Source organism: Marmota monax, unplaced genomic scaffold (genome assembly GCF_021218885.2).
Source record: "Marmota monax isolate L192 unplaced genomic scaffold, Marmota_monax_Labrador192_F-V1.1 WCK01_AAM20220418_F8-fsc00001, whole genome shotgun sequence".
NCBI classification, from domain to species: Eukaryota; Metazoa; Chordata; class Mammalia; order Rodentia; family Sciuridae; genus Marmota; species Marmota monax.
Window position 1 is genome coordinate 35,996,654 of NW_026693777.1, and position 22,230 is coordinate 36,018,883.

General features: G+C 38.0%; 1 protein-coding gene across 1 annotated transcript in view; it reads left to right on the top strand.

Moving 5' to 3' along the window:
* The window catches only part of Aven (apoptosis and caspase activation inhibitor), a 187,887-nt gene that overhangs the window by 20,118 nt on the left and 145,539 nt on the right, over positions 1-22,230 (top strand). Inside the window, exon 2 of the mRNA XM_046461527.2 lies at positions 21,187-21,364. Coding sequence (XP_046317483.1) covers positions 21,187-21,364 — 178 coding nt within the window. The remainder of the gene's footprint in view (positions 1-21,186; positions 21,365-22,230) is intronic.

Consider the following 22,230-nt stretch of genomic DNA (forward strand, 5'->3'; position numbering starts at 1 on the left):
AGAGTAGTGAAGGAAGGAGAGGTGGGCCATGCATCTGAACCCAACTCTACTCTCTGGGCTCCTTTCTCTATGTAGTTTTCTATTTTGTCAACAGTGAAAAAAGCCAGAATGAGTGCCAATGCCAAAGAAAGAGATATTTGTCAGAATTTATAACACAAGCTTTCTTTGATGCCTTCAACAGCCTGCAGCTGTGTGGATTAGGTCTTCTTAATGATAATGGGAAGCACCGGGGAAGCTCAGGCTGTTGACATGGAGTCGTTAACCACCACCTGGACTCTAAGTCTGATATGATTGAAGGGCTGACAAGCCATATAGGCTTACAGAGTGGGTCTAGAATAGGACATTGTTGCAGAGGTCAGGTGGTTTTGTTTTTCTTTCCTTCCATTCTTTCTGTAGGGCCTAAAGTAGTGACACCTAGGAGGAGGACAAAAAAGAGTATGAATGTCCTAAGTTTATAAGAAACAGTGATCAGTTTTGCTCCACCCTGATATGGAGAGGAAGATGAGAAGGGTGGGGCTCAGCCCAGGTGAATGTGGGCACTCATTATCTGACTATTTAAGAGAGACACTGCCTCAGTGTTTAATATTGAGGTTGTGGCTAAGATGAGGTTAGTCCACTGAAGCTTGTGTCTGTTGCTGACTACCAAAATCCATGGACAAGTTATTACCCGAGGACTCAAAAAATAGAGAAAATCTGGCAGATGGGGAAGATGTGGAAGCCTGGAGAAGTGAACTATTTGTGGAACAGTTGGGTGAGTTTCTTGTAGCTTTTCTTTTCTCTCTGGTCTTTCTCTCTGGCTAAAGGGCTCTCAGCAGAGCTGCAGTGGGGGGAGGTGGGGAGTTCAGAGGTAGCTAAAACCTAAGAGAAATCCCAGCTTTCTGGCCAGAAGACCAAGGGTTTGTGGGCTGGAGAGAGTGGAGGGAATGGCCCCTTCATTGAATCACGGTGGGCGGATACCTTGGAGAAACAGAGTTCCTGGGCCTGTAGAAATCATTTCCTTCTGGCAAGAGAACCATGAAAGAAAGGTCAGAGTGCTGGAGTATGCCTGTTTTGATTTCTCTTTTTTCTTTCTTTGCTTTGCCCCCTGTATGGCTCTCTGAGGGTGTCCCTCCTGAGGGGCAACACAGGCAGCTAGAACCCCCAAAGAAGCCCCTGTCTATGGGGACAGAGAATTGAGAGAATCCTGGAGAGGAAAGAGCTGGGGAAAGGTCACTTCCTATGTTGTGTATGAGCTGGCCCAGGCTCCTTTTTAGCTGTGTTCATGGGACAGACCCAAAGCAGCATAGCAATAAGCCTTAAGAACTAAAGTGATATTGGAACTGTCACCCACTTGCTGTTTAAACCTAACCAGATTGATGGCCTGACAAAATGGAACAAAAGTGGTCCAGTGTTAGGTCGTTGTAGTTGAAATGGACATACTCAAGAACAGCTGTATGAGTTGTTTATGATTACTGGTGAACTATCTTTATGGGTACAAAACTATCTTTAATGGGACCCAGAGACCAAGAACTTAAGATTCAGAATGTAATTCAAAAGTTTCACTATACACCTGGGAAATGTAACCAACTTTTGAGGTGAGAGGCAATGAATGCCAGCCTATAGTAGACAGATATTAAAGCAGGTATTATATATAATACATTACATGAGTTAAATTGTTTTGAAATGAATGGAAGGATAGTTGCTCTTTAGGAGAGAAGGTAGGAGAAAACATTTGTGACTTGGGGTTATTCGAAGATTTCTTAAGGAACCAGAAGTGCAAGCCATAGAAGGAAAAACAAACCAAAACTGGTAACTTTGTGCTCTGGGAAAGACATTCAAGAGAAAATAAAAGATAAGTCACAGCCTGGGAGAAAATATTTTAAAATCGCATATCCAACAAAAGATTGAACTGAGCATCAGCATATTTTTGTGTAATTTAATAAGATAAATACCCATTAAAAAATGGAAAGGGGGGGCTGGGGCTGTATGTAGCTCAGTGGCAGAGCATTTGCCTAGCATGTGTGAGGCACTGGGTTTGATCCTCAGTACCACATAAAAATAAATAAAGGTATTGTGTCCAATTACAAATAAAAAAATATAAAAAAGCATTTTGTCCATCTACAGCTACAAAAAAATAAAAATAAGAAATTTTAAAAAATGGAAAACGGGGAGGCTGAGGCAGGAGGCTAGCACGTTCAAAGCCAGCTTTAGTAACTTAGCAACTAAAAGCAACTTGTCTGAAAATTAAAAAAGGGCTAGGGATGTGGCTTAGTGGTAAAGTGCCCTTCAGTTCAATCCCCAGTACAGGATGGTGGGGGAGGTCACCAGATATAATGGAGGCAAATAAGCACAAGATGCTCAACATCATTTGTTGTTAGAGAAAGGCAAATTAAGATCACGGTGAGAAACCATTATGTGTCTATTGGAATAGCATAAACACCTGATAACACTAAAGCCTCGGGTTTCTCCTCAGGTTAAAGACATGAGCCAGGAATCCCACTGTTAGGTACATATGTGTACCCAAAGAAATGGAAACTTGGATGAATATTAATAGTGGCTTTTAAAATACTCAAAACCAGAAACAACACAAAGTGATTTTTAACCGATGAATAGATACATGAACTGCAGTACATCTATACAATAGAATACTAGTTGGCAATAAAAGGAATGATCTACTGTTATTCACATCAGCATTGATGAATCTGGAATATACTCTGCTGAGGGAGGGGGAAGCGCCAAAAGCTATGTGCTGTATGATTTCATTTATATGACATTCTGGAAGGGAGAAATAATAGAAATGGTATCCAGTGGTTGAGGTTGGAAATGGGGGCAGGTTAGCTACAAAGAGTGGCATGACGAAAATTTGTGAGATGAGGGGATTGTTGTGTATCTTGCTTGTGGTGGTTACCTGACCACATAAAATAAATAAAGGTATTGTGTCCAATTACAAATAAATGAATTCAGAAAATAATTTTTATATTTTTTATCTAAATTGTAGAGCTTTGAATTCATTTATCTAAAATTGTAGAGCTTTGTTTCTGTATGTGTAAGTTAAACAAAGGAAATGATTACCGAGTTGCCATTTAGTTTTGATTTTTATTAGATTCTAAAAGGATAAGTATTTTAGACCAAGAAGACTGTTTTCACATGAAATACCTTGGCATCTATCTCAGTGGTAGATCTTCGGCCCTCTTCAGGGACAAGAGAGAAGAGTGTGTTCAGACGCCCTGAAACCTGTGATTCTTTTAAAAAATGCTTTTTTTAAAAAACAGTGCTGGTTGACCCAGTGAAGCCAGATTTAAAGTTAGGTAGTCAGTGTAGTTAGGTAAATTGGGTCTAATATCGAGTGAAATCTAAAATAGAGGCCATGCTGAGAATGATTCTGGGAAACGCAGGACTACTCATGAAATGTTAATGAAGTCCTAAAAAAGCCCTAGGCCCAAAGTCTATCCCAAAGGAATGTTAATGGAGCCCAGGAAACAGCCCCCAACAGATTTGGAGATAGCCCATCCCAAAGAAGTGTTAATGAAGTCCTTCCTGCCCAGATTACTTCTTTGGCTCACCTGTGTCCCACCCCTCGGGCCTTCCAACCTACATTCCATCACTGAAAGAACTATAAAAAGGGGAAACAACCGCGCTTCCACGGATTCCACCTCTTGGGTCCCCTTCTTCCTCCGGGAGAAGTCTTTTCTGCTGTCCTTTAATAAACTTCTAATTTTCCACTCTGACCTTGCCTCGGCGTGCTTCTCTGGTGTTATTCTTCAACATTGGGGAAGCAAGGACTCGTCACCGGCCAACAGCGGTAACACCAGCATTTGAAAATTGTCTGTCTGAATAAGGACTCTGTTCTTATAGAATATCACTCTTTCTGTGTTTTGAGTGGTTTCAGGATCATTAGATACAAGAAAATCCCCTCCTCACTCTTTATAACCTTTAATGCATCAAATTGCTGTGGATAATGACTGAGGAAGAGTCTTGGGGTTTGTTTAGAAGGAAGCAGGAGTTGCTTTGCTGGTGATGGTGACATTTTCATTAGGACAGACCCTGTCTCTCAGCCTTTTCCCACCCCTTTTATTTGTGAGGGCTAACTTCATAATAACCCATTCAGAACTATCTTGATGATATATCATACTCCAGAATTTCCTTTTATTCTCTCCTTGTCAAAATTGTGTAACAGTGTGTTACTCAAAGAGCTTTGAATTTCCAGTCTAGTCGTCATTACCTCTGTAGAAATCCCATTGGTGGGGTCCCTATTTTGAGGCAGATGATCTTTTTTTTTTTTTTTTTGGTGCTAATTACGTTATAACAAGATCCCATGCTTTCTGCCAAAGCCACAGTTTGTGTCCTGTTAGGATTTAGTTTTGTCAGGTTTATTCCTTTTGAGAGTTTGGATTACAATTTTATATTCACTGACCTCCTTGTTAGAGGTAAACAATACTAGTATTCAATTCATATTCCTCCCCGAAGAATATTTGGATATTTGGAGACTGTTTTGGTGGGAATCTAGAGAAGATATTAAATGTTGCTTTAAATTTCTATGAAGCAGAGAAGGATAACCTCATACTTGGGCTAAAGGCAAGGCACAAGTAATGTTAGCATTGCTAACTCCAAGGGAGCCTCTCTGACACCTGAAGGTTCCGGTTTACAAGGCCCAGTCCTTGGCTTTTGTGTCGACCACATAATCTTAATCCTGGGATTTGCATTTTGTCCTTATGGATCAGGAACTTTGAGAAGATCCATCTTTCTCTAATGCAAGGTAAAAGCTTTCTCCTTCCTTATGTGTCTCTGCTGCCCTTTCTTTTAATTAAAATTTTCCTTTCCTAGTGTTGGAAAAGCGTCTTAAAGGTCACACTTAAAAAGAGCTGCAGAAGGGAAATGCAGATTACATTATTCCATCCTGTCATGGGGGAAATGATCTCTTGAATTGCTCTGTCTCTGAAAAGTGCATTTTCTTTTTTCTTATTTCTCTATTCTGGTTAAAGTAAGGACAGAGAAGGGAGGGATTTTTGTTGACAGCAACCATGATGTCATTCAGCTGATGGCTGGGGAGCTAGAGAAAGCAGTTCAGTCAGAAAAGTGCCAGCCTAGTGCCTTTCAAAGGTTGTGGCAAAAATAAGTTTCAAATATAATGCATGCACTTGTCTTTGTTGCAAACAGTACGATCTTATTCCATTTATTAAATATTGTTACTTGAAATCTCTAAATACAGTTTTTGTAGTAGTTGTCATTTGATTTCTGTAGACTTTAAGGTAACCACTGACAGGTATTGTGAGAACTCAATATTCTTTTAGTGTTCTAGAAGATGAAGGAAAATTTGAATATAAAATTAGCCAGCCTACAAAAGACAAAAAGATATGCATTTTATAGCCTTTATCCATTTGTCAAAAACTGAAAAGGAGGATGAATTCAAAAGAGGATCTTCAGGTGCTGGGTAGCTACAGAAGGTGGAGCATATATGAAATTTCATGAGTCAGGTTGAATCCATGTGCAAAGAAAGACTTCTCAGATGATTGATCTAATCCTCACATGGTGCAGTGTGTATACAGGCTGTCACTTTAATATAAGGTGACACTTAGAAGAAAGAATTCTGTTAGGTACATTTTTCTCTAATGTGAAATGGCAAATCAAACATCTTTTCTTGGTTACAGCTCGAGTTTGGCCCTTGTCTAAAAAGACAACTGTTATGTGGAGATTGTAACTTGAATCTTGTGAAATTTGATCTCATAGTTAAACTTATAGCCTCTGGTCACAAGAGGGAGAGTAAGATAGTACTATAGTCAGGAGACTGAATGACATGCTGTGAGGAGCTCTTATAAAAGCACACAAAATGTCCAGCTATACGTCTGTGACTTAGACTGGGTGCAATGAATGCAACCCCCTTGGAGTTGTAGTGTGAGGAGGGTGGGTGCCCCACCAGATGGTGGCATTAAACCTTGATTAAAAGAATAGGTGGAATGAGGTTTGGATCACACCTGTGTTGGATAGGTTCCTTTCTTCATATTTTGCCTTTGTCAGCATCTGACTTCTGTTTTACTTTGCTCTGAGGTATTTTGGTATTTTTGCTGTGTCTTCCTACTGTCAAAACATTTCCTCATTCTGTGAACCTTGCTGTTTTCAGTGATCAAGTTTTTGGTTTAGGTTTGTTCACTTGTGTGGTTGGTAAGTTTATGGAGTGGATACATTACCTGTTTCAAGTAGATTTCATCTGTCTACGTATAATTAGGTGTAAGTAAGATCCTGCCTATCATCCAGGTTGTTATTAAAGTTAGACAAGATACGTAAAAGGATGAGTTTTGAAGAGAGAAGATGTCACTGATGTAAGAAAGGTAGTTTCACATGATAGAAGATAATTCTTGGCTGGGGATATAGCTCAGTAGTACAGCACTTACCTACCACAAGTGAGTCCCTAGATGCGATCCCCAGCAAGAGGGGAAAACAGATGATTCTTGGATGATTGGTCTGTCTTGCAATCTCTCTCCTGACAGTTAAGGTCTCATTTTTCTCCATTGATAGTCATGAGTTTTGAGCTGAACTTTCACAAATGCTTTAGGTACTAAGATATTTTTCACAGAGAATTAACCTTTTTTTTGAGGTGCTGGGGATTGAATCCAGGGCCTTGTGCATGCAGGGCAAGCATTCCATCAACTGAGCAGTATCCCCAGCCCCGAGAATTAACTTTTACCAATATTATACTCAGTGAAGATTAATTTGCAAAAGCGCTGGATTGCGTTTTAAGAGGTTTTTATTCTGCCTTTACTGATAAGATCTTGGGCAAGTCCTCTCTGACCCTCATTGTAGCCTAGGGAGTTAAACCAGAACAAGGATGCTCTAAGGAAAGCAGTATTGTTTCAACCTCTACTTTCCATTTTGCTTCCTTGGATTACTATGGTGGAGCAAATTTGTAAGCCATCAAGTAAGGAGGATTATAATAATAATAATAATAATAATAATAATAATAATTAATAATTAGTGTTGGGGATTGAACCCAGAGCCCCTTTACCATGGAACCACATCCCCAGACCTTATTTTTTGTTTTGAGATAGGGCCTCATTAAGTTGCTGAGGATGCCCTTGAACTTGTGATGCTCCTGCCTCAGCCTCCAGAGTCTCTGGCATGCACCACTGTGCCTGGCAAGGAGGTCTATTTTAAATGTAGAAAAGAATATTGTCTAATAGTATAACCTCTATTTTGAGCAATGGAACAGGTATTTTAAAAAAATCAAGAATTCATTGTGTTGTAGGGACAAATAAGCCAAGGCACTGAAGATAGCAGGAAACAGTTTCATTTGGCTGCAGCCAGACTCAGAGGGCACAGCTTTTGCTGTAATCAATTAATCCCCTGAACCCCAAGTTCAGGTAGTTTCAGAGTTTTATACTCAGCATGTAAAGGGAGGGGCTCATAAGTTCACAGTCTGCAGAAGTTTACATAAAAGCAGCTTTTTCTTTTACTGTTTTGGGCAAGTTAACACTTCAAGGACAACACCTGGGAAGGGGAGAGATTCTTCTCCCCTTTCTTTCCTACCCTTGCCAGCTATTATTATGGAGCCCAATTGGTATATTCTCTTATCTTAAAAATGTAGACATCTCTGTGAAGCCCAGTTCTCAAGGCCATAGGCCTTGTTTGCACATTGCTACAAACTTCTATACTGGATATGTTTGTGAAAAACTAGTAAGGGGGTGTCCAGCACCTGGAATGCTGATTTCTTCCCGGCCAGTGGCCAACTGAGATAGGGCAACACGAAAATAGGAAGGTTATCTACATTGAACTCTTTTGTAGAGATCTTTTGCTGGCAGTCCTAAAATCAGCCACGGTGAAGATTTCTGGAGAAGTCCAGTTAAGACTTTTTGTGGAGAAAGGGGGCACCACTTCAACTGAACCTGTTGTGTGCTTTGGATAAAGTGCAATAGCATACAAAGGAACTGTAATAAGACATTGTGATTCTTATTTTTTAAGTTTTACTAGAATAAATGGTAGCCAAGTAACAGAGTTTTTAATGGTTTTTGAAATTTAAGTGATTTCAGTAAGTTTGTCATGGTAATTGGCATCTTACTAAATTGATAGCTACATGGCTGTGTAGATGTTATGTGAAAAATCTTTCAAAATCTATGGTGAGAAGAAACGTTTTTTGGGGAAGCTGCTTAACTAGTAGATGAGAGTTCCATGCTATTGAAAATGGCAGGTGATGGTGGTTGTTTGGTTTGTTCGTTTTGTAGGAGGGAGCTGAGCTTTCCAGTTCTAGGCTTTTTGATGAATTTTTAACAGATAAGCTGAGGGGGTGGATTCATTGTAGGTGAGAAGATGTTGGCAAATGGTCTCTTTATAAGAGCAGGAGATGATTTAGAAGGCAGTAGGGTTCTAAACCTCCTTTACATTCTGTGTTCTAAACGTAAAAGAAACCCCCACTTTTTTTTTTTTTTTTTTGAGAAGGGTGTCTTGCCATGTTGCCCTTTCTGGGCTCAAGTGATCCTCCCACCTTGGCCTCCTGAGTTGTTGGGACTGTAGGTGTGCAACATGGTGACCAGTTTAGAAATAAACCCTTTGTCTTTCACAAAACAAACAGGTTGTTTCAAAATGGAGCTAGTCACCAAAGGAGGGAATTCTGAATATTTACATGGTTTCTTCCTTGTTACATGCTCCAAGTCTCATGTCTGTACAAGGACAGACATTTGGGTTTAACAGTGGTGTCAGATTTGATGGAGTTTGTTGATTGGGTCAAAAACTCCTGTTAGAAATATTTTATAAAAGACTCAGGTTGCATTTTATACCCAGAAAATAAATATTATTGAAGTGTGAGATGAAAGGAAAAGGGGGAAACTTGTAAAAGTAAAGGGACTGCCACATGCCAAGAGTCAAGTAGGAGAAAGGAGACAATTGCCTGTATAAGATAGATGGACACCTATCAGAGACCACCTCAGTGGCTTGTCAGTATTTATTTTTTTTGTACTGGCAGTTGAACCTGGGGGTGCATAACTAATGAGCCACATCCCTAGCCCTTTTTGTTTTATTTAGAGACAGGGTCTCCCTAAGTTACTTAGGACCTTAAGATGAGACTTGCTTTGAACTCATGATCCTCCTGCCTCAGCCTCCTGAGTTGCTGGGATTACAGGCGTACACTATGGCCCCCAGTGGCTTATCAGTATTATAAAAAGTTTGGTTATAGAATACATTTTTTTAAATATTTTTTTTTTAGTCATAGTCGGACCCATACCTTTATATTATTTATTTTTATATGGTTCTAAGGATTGAGCCCATTGCCTCGCACGTGCTACCCTAGAATACATTTTTTGAAGTCTGTTGTTCTGATTGCGATGTGTACTTCATTCTGATAAAGAATCTAGGAAATCAAAATTTCTGCTGTATTACGGTTTTATTCATCCTGTTTTGTGGAGTCCTATAGAACAGTAGAGTTAGTTTTTCATATGGCCAAAGCTAGAAGAAAAGTAGCACAGGTAGTTTTTTAGTTAAGGTGTGATGGACCTGAGAGTATGTAGTATGACCTGCCTTCAACTTTAGACATAGAAGAATAGAGGCCCCCACCCCTCACATTACCCCCCAAAAAAGAGAAGTTTCTGTGTAACTCCTTTTTCCTAAGAAAAAGAAACAAAAAGTCTTATGTAGTACCATTTGACTTTTTTGGAATTTTACATTACAGTAACTCTTTTCTTTCAACCCAAATGGGTACTTGGATTTGTTTTTCTAGGTGGTAGGTGTAATGTTAAAAATACTGAAAAGACTGGGATTCAGGTAAATTTCCTCAATGGGATTGTATTTTCTCATCAGCAAAGGTCTATCTCAGAGCCAAGTTCCCAATCCTGTGTTATTTCGTTGTAGATCTAGAAAAAATTTAGGATCTGAAAAAACCTCAAATAAGAAAAATAGTTCCAATAAGAAGTGTAGATCTTAGTGTAGAATGTGTTTCATTCATTATAGATTGAAGAAATTCAGGGTTTGTGAGGGGGGGGGGTGGAAAGAAACATGGATTTTATTTCCTCCATTAAATTATATGATGTAGACTGTGTGGAAAAACTGTCCTTGCTTCCAAATAGATAGGACCATGGTATGATATCAGGCCTTTCATAAGAATATGAAAAATTTATTAATGATTCTTAGTAGAGAAAGAATTTTAAACTTATTAGATGAAATTAAGAGCAGGTAGTATTATTAGATTAAAAATAAAACAAAACAAAATTTCTTCCTAGTTTTATGTCCACATAATGGTTACTGTTCAGATCCGAGGGAACACTGTTGAAGGCAAGTTGATGTCCAAGGAGCTGGCAATGGAGAGAACAGGTGCACTGTCTCAGATTCTTGATTCTGCTAACAGATAGTAATTACTTTTTCATGTCTCATTTTTATCAACCACTTTCAATAAAAATAACACCTATGAGAAGGTGTAAGAATGAGGAGAAGGAAAGGAATGGTGTGACAACACTGAGGCGCCAGGGAACAATAGCTTTGTGAATGGGTTACCTTTCCCTTTAAGCCCAGGTTCTCTCTACCCCACTTTCTTTCCCAGGAACTGTTTTGATGCTACTGAGCAGTACTGAGACTTGACTTTTTCCTTATGTCTTTGAGACTGAGGGTGAAGTTTTTAGTTAGATGTATAAACAGTGGGATTGTATTAGAAAAAACTATTTTTTTTCTAAAATATATTTTTAGTTGTAGATGGACACAATACCTTTATTTTTAAATGATGCTGAGGGCCTTGTACATGTGAGGCAAGTGCTCTACTGCTGAGCTACAACCACAGCCCCTAGAAAAAACATTTTTGATGCTTTGTAGAATCCATTATAAAAATGCTGTTATCATCTTCATCTGAAATCAGTTTTCCTAGCTCTTAGAAGGGCAACTTTGTTAGGGCAGCTCTTTAGATGTCATGCTCTGGAACACCTTCTGAGGTGTATGAAAATAAGGGCTATATCCCACTGGACACTGGTCCCATCTGTATCTGGCCCTTCCTTTTCCTTTATTCTGTTCAATGTGGATTCTCCTGAGGGTGGGGTTTGGCCCATTAGTTTTCAGAGTTCACAGGGCCCAGGCTTAGCCCCTCCTTGTATTATGGCTGTTGGAGTTAGACCTGACATACTCGGCTGCTGCTCTCCGATGGGCCCACTGAGCTTTCAGTGAGTACCTCATGTTTACCTTGGGAAGCTCAATCTGCTGCCCCACTGCTGCCCACCTTGGCTTCCTGTTATGTGTGTTGCAACCTCACTTTCACAGCTGGTGACTTTTGGTGATTTGTTTCGACCCACTCATATTTGAGACTTTATGGAAAAATTTGTTGCTAGCTTTCTATGAATGTTTTCCCTAGATTTTTACATTTTGCTATCCTCTTTACTCAGTATGTTTTTAAGGGGGAAATTTGGGCAGACTGAAAAATCATTTTGCTAATCCTACCATCCCCACATCCTCAAATGTTTTTATATTTTCAGATTTTTCTGTTGTTGACCTTCCTGGGTTTCATTTTGAACAGCTCTCATCCCTTGGTCAGAGGTCTGGGCCTAGAAAATGAGGATTCCCTCCAGTCTGCCTTCTGGCAGGAGCTGTAGCTGTTTTCTTTATTAGCCTGAGGCCATGTGGCCAAGGCTGGAAATAAATCTTTTCTTACCCAAGGGCACATGCATCCACAGGTCCCTCATACTCAGATGCCTTCCTCCTCCTGCTTCTCCCTGGCTCTAGGGTCCTGAAGACAGACAACCCCATCTACCCATCTTTGTTGGTGGTGCTTTTTCCACCTATAACCTGAATATCATATAGTCAGCAGCACAGATCACACTATTTATGTTCACTTCTCCACTTTTCCACAGTATGTGAGTTCTTAAGCCTGGGGATTGTGTCTTTTTTTGTCTATCTTTCCAGGGCCTGTGTCTGCCCAGCACTTAGTAACTACTTATAAAATACTTGTTGAATAAATGGCCATAACAGTGCCAGGAACAAAAGCAACCCTTTGGGTGTATTGCAGGATAGACAAATGGTAAGATAAATTCCACTTAGTTCCTTTTCAAGATGCATTTCTTCAAAAGGAATTTATCAAGGTGACCGGCTTTTAGTTTTAAAATTTGTGGTAGGGAGGAAACACTGGTCAAATCCTTAGTAGGCTGAATTTTTGTTAATTGCTGATAAATTCTCTACAACCTTTTTTTTTTTTTAATAAACTTTAAACCAGCAATGATAATGATTAAAAAAAAAAACAACAAAATAAACAAACAAAAAAACCCCAAACCAACAATAATAGCTGGAAATACAGTTAGTTTTTTGGGTAAAGAATAAGACAGTCATGGAGCCCAGGCATAGCATAAGCTGCTACACTGTGATTTCTACATGTTCTTGCTTGAGGGCAGAGGCTGGACCAGGATGACCTAGGCTCTTCCTAGATCAGTAATTTATCATTTTTTCCCCTCTGACTTGAGGGTTTTGGGAATGTCTTAAAGTTGTCCAGATAAACAACAGCTGTTTAATAGTCTGTGACTTTTCTGCAAAGTGGAAGGTGATGACATTAAAACCTGCGTTTCCAAGGAAACCAGGCTTGTGCTAGTGGATAAGATGAAAACCTGAAACAGAATCAGGAGGAAATCCAGCATTTCCAGCATTAAGCACATGCAGTGAAATTCTAGGAAGGGTGGGACACAGGGGCGGGTACACCAGAAATGGGGCTCACCCAGAGGGAAAAGCCAGTGCCTTTGGCTCTGGGTTGGGTGAGGGATGTTTTGTGCTCTGATCAAATCAACAAAGCAAAACTATCTTTTTCTCTTTGGTCATAGCCACACCACGGAGCAAATTGTTTTCATATACATCTGTTCAGTGCTTTCTCTACTAGAAAGTTTGTTGATGTTAATCTGCTTCATTGAATTTTACCTGGGAGTTGGGACTTATAAGATGGTTTAATGTTATAGTTTTCAATCCTTTGAACAGATTTTTTTTTTTCTTGTTGTAAAGTAGATACAATGAAACTTATTCTCTTATCATTTTCCTCTCTTTTCTACAAGTACTCCATAAATGAGTTCCACAAAATATAGTTTGAAATAACTAATCAGGCCAGTCTAATTTCCAAAATGCCCTTCAGTCATTAAAGCACAGAATTCTCAAGTCTTTAAGAAATCCCATAGTCTATCCCTAGTTAGCCTAGCCCTAGTGTGGGCTGCCAACAGGTTGTAATTACATTTCTGTGCTTCCCATTTTTGGTCCATTTTCTGAATCGAATTGACACACACATGGCCTTGGAGGAAGAACTGGATGGAATGAAAGGCTGTGAGAAGAGGTACTGAACAGCTGCTTTATGGGTGGGGTTCCCAGTTTCTCTGCAGTTTTTCCCATTCTTTTCCATATATTGATGGCATGGAAGGGCAGCTGCATATAATTGTCTTGCTAGAGAAACAGTTGAGTTTGAATAATCAAATGTGAACTTCTGCCTTTGCCTCCCAAGTACCTAGAATTAAAGGCAGGCACTGTGCCCACTGACAACTTTTTTCACTATTGAAGTTAAATATAATAAGTTTCTGCTTAGGGTCTAAATGATAAAAATCACCTTAGGTTGGTTGTGGTGGTGCAGGCCTGTAATCCCGGCTACTCTCGAGCCTGAGGCAGGAGGATATCAAATTTGAGGCCAGCCTTGGAAATTTAGTGAGATCCTATTGCAAAAGTAAAATGAATGGGCTGGGGGTGTAACTCAGTGGCGGAGTGCTTCGTGGTGAGACCTAACTCACTGAACCCTGGGTTCAGTGCCCAGTACCTGGGTGGGGACTGAGGAATGACCTTAAGAGGTAGCAGTTAGGTTATTGGTCATTGAGGGTGCATTTTAAAGCTTAATAATACTTAAAAATTTGAAGTAGGATAAATATAATTTTCCAGTTCACATTGTAGCATTTTTGGTTTAATGTGTTTGATGTCAGAATTTAATCCCTGATACTAAGTTTTGGTGACTTTCTGTTGGAGGGTTTCCTTAATTGTGTTCTAGTGTCTTTCCTATCTGTTCCCTTCTATGATGTAATTTACATTTTGTAAGGAACTTAAAAGGTTGTTGAATGTTGAAGCCTTATTGGGCTTGAAGAGGCCCTTTGCTTCAGAAGAAGTAAACAGGGACCTCCAGAAGCTAGATTCTTGAGTTGAAAAAACCTTTCATGGGATCTCTTGTCTGTTATGTCTCAGTGATTTCCCATATTCTTTTGACTTATCTGAGGACTCTTGGTGATAAAGATCATCTTTAAATATTCTTTTGGCAGACTTGCCTTTTTAAATTTTTTTTGAGTACTGGGGTTTGAACTCAGGGGCACTGAGCCACATCTCCAACTACTTTTTTGTATCTTAGAGACAGGATCTCACTGAGTTGCTTAGTGCCTCACTGTTGCTGAGGCTGGTTTGACACTCTCAATCCTCCTCTCTCAGCCTCCCAAGCAGCTGGGATTACAGGCATGCACCACTACGCCTGGCCAGACTTGCCTTTTTGAAAGAAAAAGAAAGATATTTAATGCATCTTGCTGCCGAAATGTGGTGTTCATAGGCTGGCCAGTTAACCTAAACAGATTGTAATGGAAAATTAATGGAAAATATTGTAAGTTAAACGGGACAGCAGCTTCAGTGAGTGAATCTTTTTGTTGATTCTCTTGTACTTGTGGTTCCTTTTGTGTATTCATTATTGAAAGATTGTGGGTTGGTGGGTGTTTGCAATCTCCAGCTGTTACTGTTGAACTATCCATTTTCCCTTCAACTGTCAGTTTTTGCTTCACATATTGCAGGGATCTGTTAACATATTTATATGTTCATAATTGTTATATTGTTCTGACCCTTTTATTTTTATATAATGTCTTTTATGACAATGTATGTCTTCAAGTCTATGTTGTCTGACATCTTATAGTCACTGCTGCTCTTTTGGTTACTGTTTGCATAGAATAACTTTCCATCCTTTTATTTTACTGATATTTTTATTTTTGACTCTAAAATGTCTCTTGTAGAAAGCATGTCATCAAATGTTGTTTAATCCATTCTGCCAGTTTTGGCCTTTTAGTTTGAATTGTTTATTCACATTTAATGTTATTGATATTGTTGAGTATTCTATTATTTTGGTACATTTAATGTTATTGATATTGTTGAAATTTTTTTTTTTTTTTTTGGTACTGGGGATTGAACCCAGGGGTGTTTAACCACTAAGCCACATCCTTAGAGATGGGATCTTACTAGTTGCTTAGGGATTTGCTAAGTTGCTGAAGATGACTTTGAACTCTCCATCCTCCTGCCTCAGCCTCCTGAGCCTCTGGGATAACAGGCATGCGCCACCATACTCAGCTTCCATTTTATTTTTGTTTTCTCTAATTCTCATGGATACTTTATTTCTTGATTCATCCTTTACTACCTTTTTATACTAAACAAGTATATATTTTTAAACCTTTATTTTACTTATTTATTTTTATGTGGTGCTAAGGATGGAACCCTGGGCCTTGCTAGACGAGCACTCTACCGCTGAGCCACAACCCCAGCCCCCTAAACAAATATTTTTAATGTAACATTTTAATTTTAATTCAGTTAATGATTTCCCCCTCTTGAGTAATTTCTGTAAGCTTACCATATATATATATATATATATAATCAAATTATTGAAATCTGCTTCAGGTTTATACTTAATTTATACTTAATTCCTGTGATATATAGAAATATCACACTATGTAGCTGTTACCCTGTTCCCTTTTGCCATTTCTATTATACTTGCTACACCTATGTTACAAAACCATTGTTTTAATTACTACTTTATGATTTTCTTTTTAAAGAAGGAGAGGAGCATATATTTATAGCTTTTGTTACGTTAGCCATTTGTTTTATCAGATTATATCCTATGTCTAGTTCTCCTCACTCCTATTTGAGCTCCCTTCTGGAGTCATTTCCTTAGTCTAATATGGTTTTGTACTGTTACTGGCAAAGAGATTTCTGTATGATGTTGGCCCAGCAATATAGTCGCATGCAGATTGTTTGACAATTGCTTTTAAAATCTGTTAAGGGAGGAGAGGGAAAAAATATGCATTTATATTGTCTTTGATGGTTATTTATCACCTTTTCTGGCACTTTTTTTTTTTTTTCCTCCATTTGGATCCGAGTTGCTGTTTAGAATAAGTTGTTTTCAGCCTTGTGATTTTAGGTTAGTATATTTCATAAAGTGGGTCTGTTACAACTAATCTTTTTAGTGTTTATCTGGGAATGCCTTTGTTTTGCCTTCATTTTGCAAGATAGCTTGATTTTTCTTGGTTAACAGTTTTCTGTCAGCACTCTGAATATGTCACAGCATTGCCTTTTAGCCTCTATTCTTTCTGATAAGAAGTCAGCCATTAGTCTTTTTTGGGTTGCTTTGTAATGATCATTTTCTCCTAATACTTCTTTTTTTCTTTTTTTTTTTCTCCTCCTAATAGATTTTCTTCTTGGTTGGGAGAATTTTTATTCTGTAGATCTCATTGTGTTTATACTACTTGGGAGTTTGTTGGTTATGTACATTAAGATTTTTCATCAACTTTGGGAAATTTTTTAGCCATTATGTTTCAAAATATTTTTATTCCTGTTGTGTGTTGAATTTTTCCATGAAAACTGTGATACAGTGAATTCCTAATTCCCAGATTCTGTGAATGTAGCTTTATTTGGAAGTAGGTTCTTTACAGATAAAATCAAGATAAGATGAGGTCCTACTGGACTGAGATGAACACTAGTCCATTATGACTGGTGTCCTCATAAGACGAGAACAAGGTGTGCACATGCACACAGAAGAGAAAATTCCATGTGAAAATAATAGAGATTGGAGTGATGGGTCTATAAACCAACAGAGGCCTGGGATTGCTGGCAGCCTCCAGAAGTTAGCAGAGAGTCATGGAGCAGGTTCTCCCTTGGGACTTCTAGAAGGAACCAACTCTGCGAACACCTGGATTTCAGACTTCAAGCCTTCAGAACATGAGAAAAAATTTGTTTTAAACTACCTAGTTTGTGATATTTTGTTAAGAAATCCCTAGGAAACGAATATAGATTTTGGTATTGGGAAGTGGGGTGCTGATGTAACCTATAGCATAAAATGCGGAAGTGATTTTGGAATTGAATAAATGGGTAGTGGCTGGAAGAATTCTGAGATACATGATATAAGAAGCCTAAATTGCCTTGAAGAGATTGTTGACAGAAATATGGACATCAAAGGTGATTCTGGGTAGGTCTCAGAAATGAGGAACATAGCATTGGACAATGGGGGAAAAAGCAAGCCTTTTTAGAAAGAGACCTTGGCTGAGTTATGTTCTGCTGTACAGTGTTTGTATGTAGAGGGTTGTTGACTCTCCTACGAATGAAAGAGTTGTTATGTCATTCACTATTATTGGAAAATTGATTATCTAGTCTTATTTTTTGTTCTTTTTTTGACTATCTGTTAATTATTATTTTTTTTTTTAATGATATTACCTAAAATGACTCAGGAAGTGATAAGACTTTTTTTTTTTTTTTTGGTACTTGGGATTAAACCCAGGGGCACTTTACCACTGAGCTACTTCCCCAATCCATTTTTTTTTTTTTTTAAAATTTGAGACAGGGTCTCACTAAGTTTTTAGGGCTTTGCCAAGCCTCTTAGGCTGGCCTTGAACTCTTGATCCCCCACAACCTCCCAAAGTGCTGGGATTACAGGTGTACCCCACCACACCTGGCCAAAAAAAGTGGTAAGACAAAAAATTTATACTCGACTAGCTGTGCTGGTAAGTAGTTTGATAAAGAAGGTTATAATTATTGATTATGGTTACATTTTAAGATCTTTGTGAATTTAATGGGTTTGAATCTCATTGATTTAGATGATTGAATATAGGCTGTAGTTCTTTATGGTAATGTAGTGCTTTCTTCAGTAGAGTTTTAGAGTAGCCTTTTGTTTGGTTTGCAGGCTCAGAGACTGATCACCTACAAACAGATGCCAGATTCTGTGTTCTTGTCCTGGCTTTCCTTCCTTGAGTTTTAGATTATTGTCAGCTCTGCCTAGTCATCTATGGAATAATTTTTTCCATCTCTATTCTGTAGGGTAGTTGAAGTTTGAAGTCAAATTGACCCTTGCCTATTAGAAGAACTGCAAAACATTAAATTATCCTTTCTGGTTGAGAATCTCAATTTGTTCTAAATGGATTTTTTTTTTTCCCTGGTGCCATTGGACAAAATAATAGCTCAACAGTAATTTAATCATATAATAGATCTTTCCCTTGTTAACCTAATTGGCTTCCTGTTACTTTATGAACACTGCAACCAATGACCCGTGCCCAGGTATGAAATGTTAAAGTGAAAATTACCATACTCATTTCAAAATGATGTTAACATAAAAGCAATGCCTTTTATATTTAGTTTTCACACTACTTTCATCAGTATTTTCTCATTTGCTCTGTCCTTTCCCTCCATTTTGAGGCTTGGCATATTTTAATTTTGTTCTAGATCTTTGCATAATGAAATCTCTTGGAAATTCTATGGTGTACCTTTCTCTAACTTATAACTATCTTCTAAATTCTGTTTTATTACTTATTAGTAATCTCTTTGAGGGAGACCTAATGACGACTCTGTGTTTGCATTTGGGTGGGGGTAATGAGATCCTTGTTTAGGGATTCTTCTAATTTGGGGATCAGTGAGTCATTCATCTGCATGAGGTCCAGGCTATTATAAACACTTAGTAAGTATTAAATGATGGTAATGGCAGGGCCATTAATCCTATCTGGGTCTCCTGCCTTCCATTTTAGTGCTTGTTTCACTGCAGCAGTGGTTCCTAGGGTGTTTCAGATCATAATTTGCTTTCAGATCAAGATAATTATTTTGCCCAGGTGTCCATTTTTGCCATGTGTCATAGCTCTGTTTAGAGGTTTTGGACTAACTGGAGAAGCCTCCCTGAGCTTTATTTACCCAGTGGGACAACAAAAGAATATTGGATTTTCCCAGATTAAGCCCTGTCAGTATTTTCAGCTCTAGTTCTATCCCCTAAATTCTCATCAGTTATAAAGCTGTTTTTTTCCCCCTAACGTTCCTGGTACTTGAAATTTATACATCAGATGCCATTTAATCATATATTTTTATTCCACCAGCATCTTCTGGTTCTCAGAATTTTCAGAAATGGCAGGAAACCTTCAGGTTTTATACTATCTTTGCAGTCCCTAGATGATGATATAAATTGCCATTTTCTTGTTTGGACAGGAGGCTGATAATACTTAAGGGCTGAAAGTGTTCTTGAAAGGCCAATTAGTCCATGGTTTCATGAAAGCTTATGAAATTTGAATCAATGGGGGACTACTGACTAGTGTTAAATTTGTTGGGTGAATGCTTAATGGGTAACTAGACATTTAAAGGACCAAAATGACACCATACAGAATTTCCTAGATGGAAGAAAGAAGATAGATCTGTGCAGTGTATGGGTCAGACTTTATTACCCAAACCCTTTGGGCAATCCATGTTACTTAGGTTGGTGTAGCTATTATCTGTCATCTGATGTAATGTGGCATAAGGTTCAGAACATCATCTATGATGTGTTTTAACCTAAAATTATTTAACTAGACTCTATTGAGCTTTAGATTTTTAAAGATTAGTTTATAGGTAATAATGGAGATTTAAAAAAGTCTTGTCAATAACACCACAAAGTAGTAGTTGAACAGGAGATTTTTTCCACACTATATCTGGCCTGTCAGTGAATCAATGTCATAGAAATGGGGATTGTGCTAGATTCAAAGCCTTGGGGATGAGCAGTCAGATATAATGCATAATTATGAATTGAGTTACTTGGCTGGAAAAACAAGCTGTAAAGAATTTTGGGGGGTTTTAAAATAGTCTGGATGTTATATGAAATGAAATTTATTGACATGGAGAGGTGGAGAATATAGATTTCTAATAAAATCTGGTGACCAAAAAGTTTATGTAAATATAAGAGAAAAAAGATCTGGAAATATGTGCCCTAAGGTTTTTGATGCTTTGGGTGTTGGGAATGCAAGGCTTTTTAGTTTTGCTTCTATTCCTCATAATTAAATGAACATGACTTATTTCTGTGTTTAAAAACAACATGAAACCTCAAGCTTATGCTAACCTGTTCTGTATAGATGGGTTGCTTTAATATTTCTCTAGAGGTTTTTTTTAAACTTAATAAGGATTTTACAATCTTTGGGAAACTTATTTGAATTGTGCCTTTAGGTTTCATGTGCACTTCTTTTTAAAAAATTGTGTTATGGAAAATTTCAAACATGCAAAAGTACGTACAACAATAGTATAATGAATTTCCATGTGCTCATTATCCTCGTTTGGCAATGATCAATCATGTGGAGTTTTTCATTTCTACTTGCTATTCTTCCTACCCACAATTTTGAAGCAAATTCCAAGTGCCATATCTTTTCATCCATAGTTTAACACCAAACAAATAATAAAATTACTAGTATATACTTAATGTAATCAATTATCAAGTCATTGTTCACATTGTCCCAGTTGTCTTTGGTTAGATTGCTTGAGTCAGAGTACAGATGAGTTCCTGATGTCACAACTGCTTGTGTCCATTGCACCCTGATCCTTTTGTTTGCAGTGCTGGGATGGAACCCAGAGCTTGTATATGCTGATAAACCTCTACCACTGAGCTCTACATCTCCAGCCTATGAAACTCTTTTAATCTATAGATTTCCATCCTCTCCCCCACTGTTTTTTCCCTTGCAATTTATTTGTCAATGAAACTGGGCCCTTTCTATTCGAGGATTTCTCATAATCTGCATTTTTTTTTTTTTTTAATATGTTCTCTTAACCAGATTCTCAAGACTGGAAACTTCTCTAGAATTTATCTGATCAGGATTTCCATTTAAAGTTTATAAAACATATTTATAACATGTTTGTAAAATTTGTAAATTGAAAGTTAATTTCTATCCTGAAGTCCTTTGAGTTGAAGACTCTTTCAGCCTTGATTTATTTCAACTAGATGAAACAGCTGTTGAGATATGACATAGGGATAGGTTTTAGAGGGACCAGTTACACAAATGTTCATGCAGTAACTTGCCATATTTCCTTTTCAATGCTTACTAAAAAATTTACCCTGAAACAACACTCTGGTATAATGGAGTTTGTTGAAAATGTTATTTAATATCCTCTGACAGTTTGGTTTATACGTTTAGTCTTTATTGTGATACCTGTGTATTTTTTTAAAAATTATTTTACTACGGAGGCTACTGAAGTCAAGCTTTCCCCTGTTTATTGATTTGTCTCTAATGATTGCAGGTTGAAGATGACAGTGATACAGAAACCTCTAGAGATGAAAACTATGAACAGGGAAATTATTCTAGAAGAAAGATCATCTCTAACTGGGATCGATATCAAGATACTGAAAAAGAAATCAATAATGAAAGTGGAGAATCACAGAGGGGGACAGATTTTAGTGTCCTCTTGAGCTCTGCAGGTATGAATTACACTTGACTAGTCCTGTAGTAGTTGCATAGGCATTTTTTTTGTTGTTGCTTTTTAAATTGCACTTTTATAACTAGTAGTTCATCCTTCTTTCTTTGGATTTTAAATTCAAGTAAAGGAGTGTTTCTAATAGTTTGCAAGGGGAAAATGATGTGTAAGTGGAAGTTGGGGTTTACATGTACTGATGTAGAATGACTAAAATCTCTAAGATGGGTGAAATACTTTATGTAAGTGGAAAATGCTGACCCTTTCTATGGCTAAATTTGGTGTCTCAGGAAAAATAAGTTTTCTCTCTGATTTTAGAAAAATCAGTATTTACAGTTTCTAGGATATGTTTTCTCTCTTTTGTAGCCTGAAGTATGCATATTAAGTGGATATGTATACAGTAGAGCCCCTGAACACCAGAACCTTCTTTTTTTGCATTGGATCATCTTCTCTATCAATAATATCAATCCATCCTTTTCATGATTAGCTGTTATCAAAGATTGGCTCCTATCTGTGAGACTGAAGAGCAGTAATAAGAAAGAGTGGAGGAGGGCTGGGAGCACAGTTGCCACTCCCTAGTAGGATATGGCATGACAATTTCAACGATAAATTGAGGAGAGATTAGTGGTTGTCCGACTCTGAGGATAAAGGTGAATTGGCTATAAAAGGGTAATATGAGGGACCCTTGTGATGGAGTGTGGTTCAGTATCTTGACTGGGTTGGCAGATACACAAACCTATAAAAGTGATAAAATTGTGTAGAACTTGCACACAAATATACACAAATGAGTATGAAACTGGGGCAATCTGAATAAGATTGGCAAATCATATCAATGTTCTTGTGTCTCTATCCTGGTTGTGATATTATACTGTA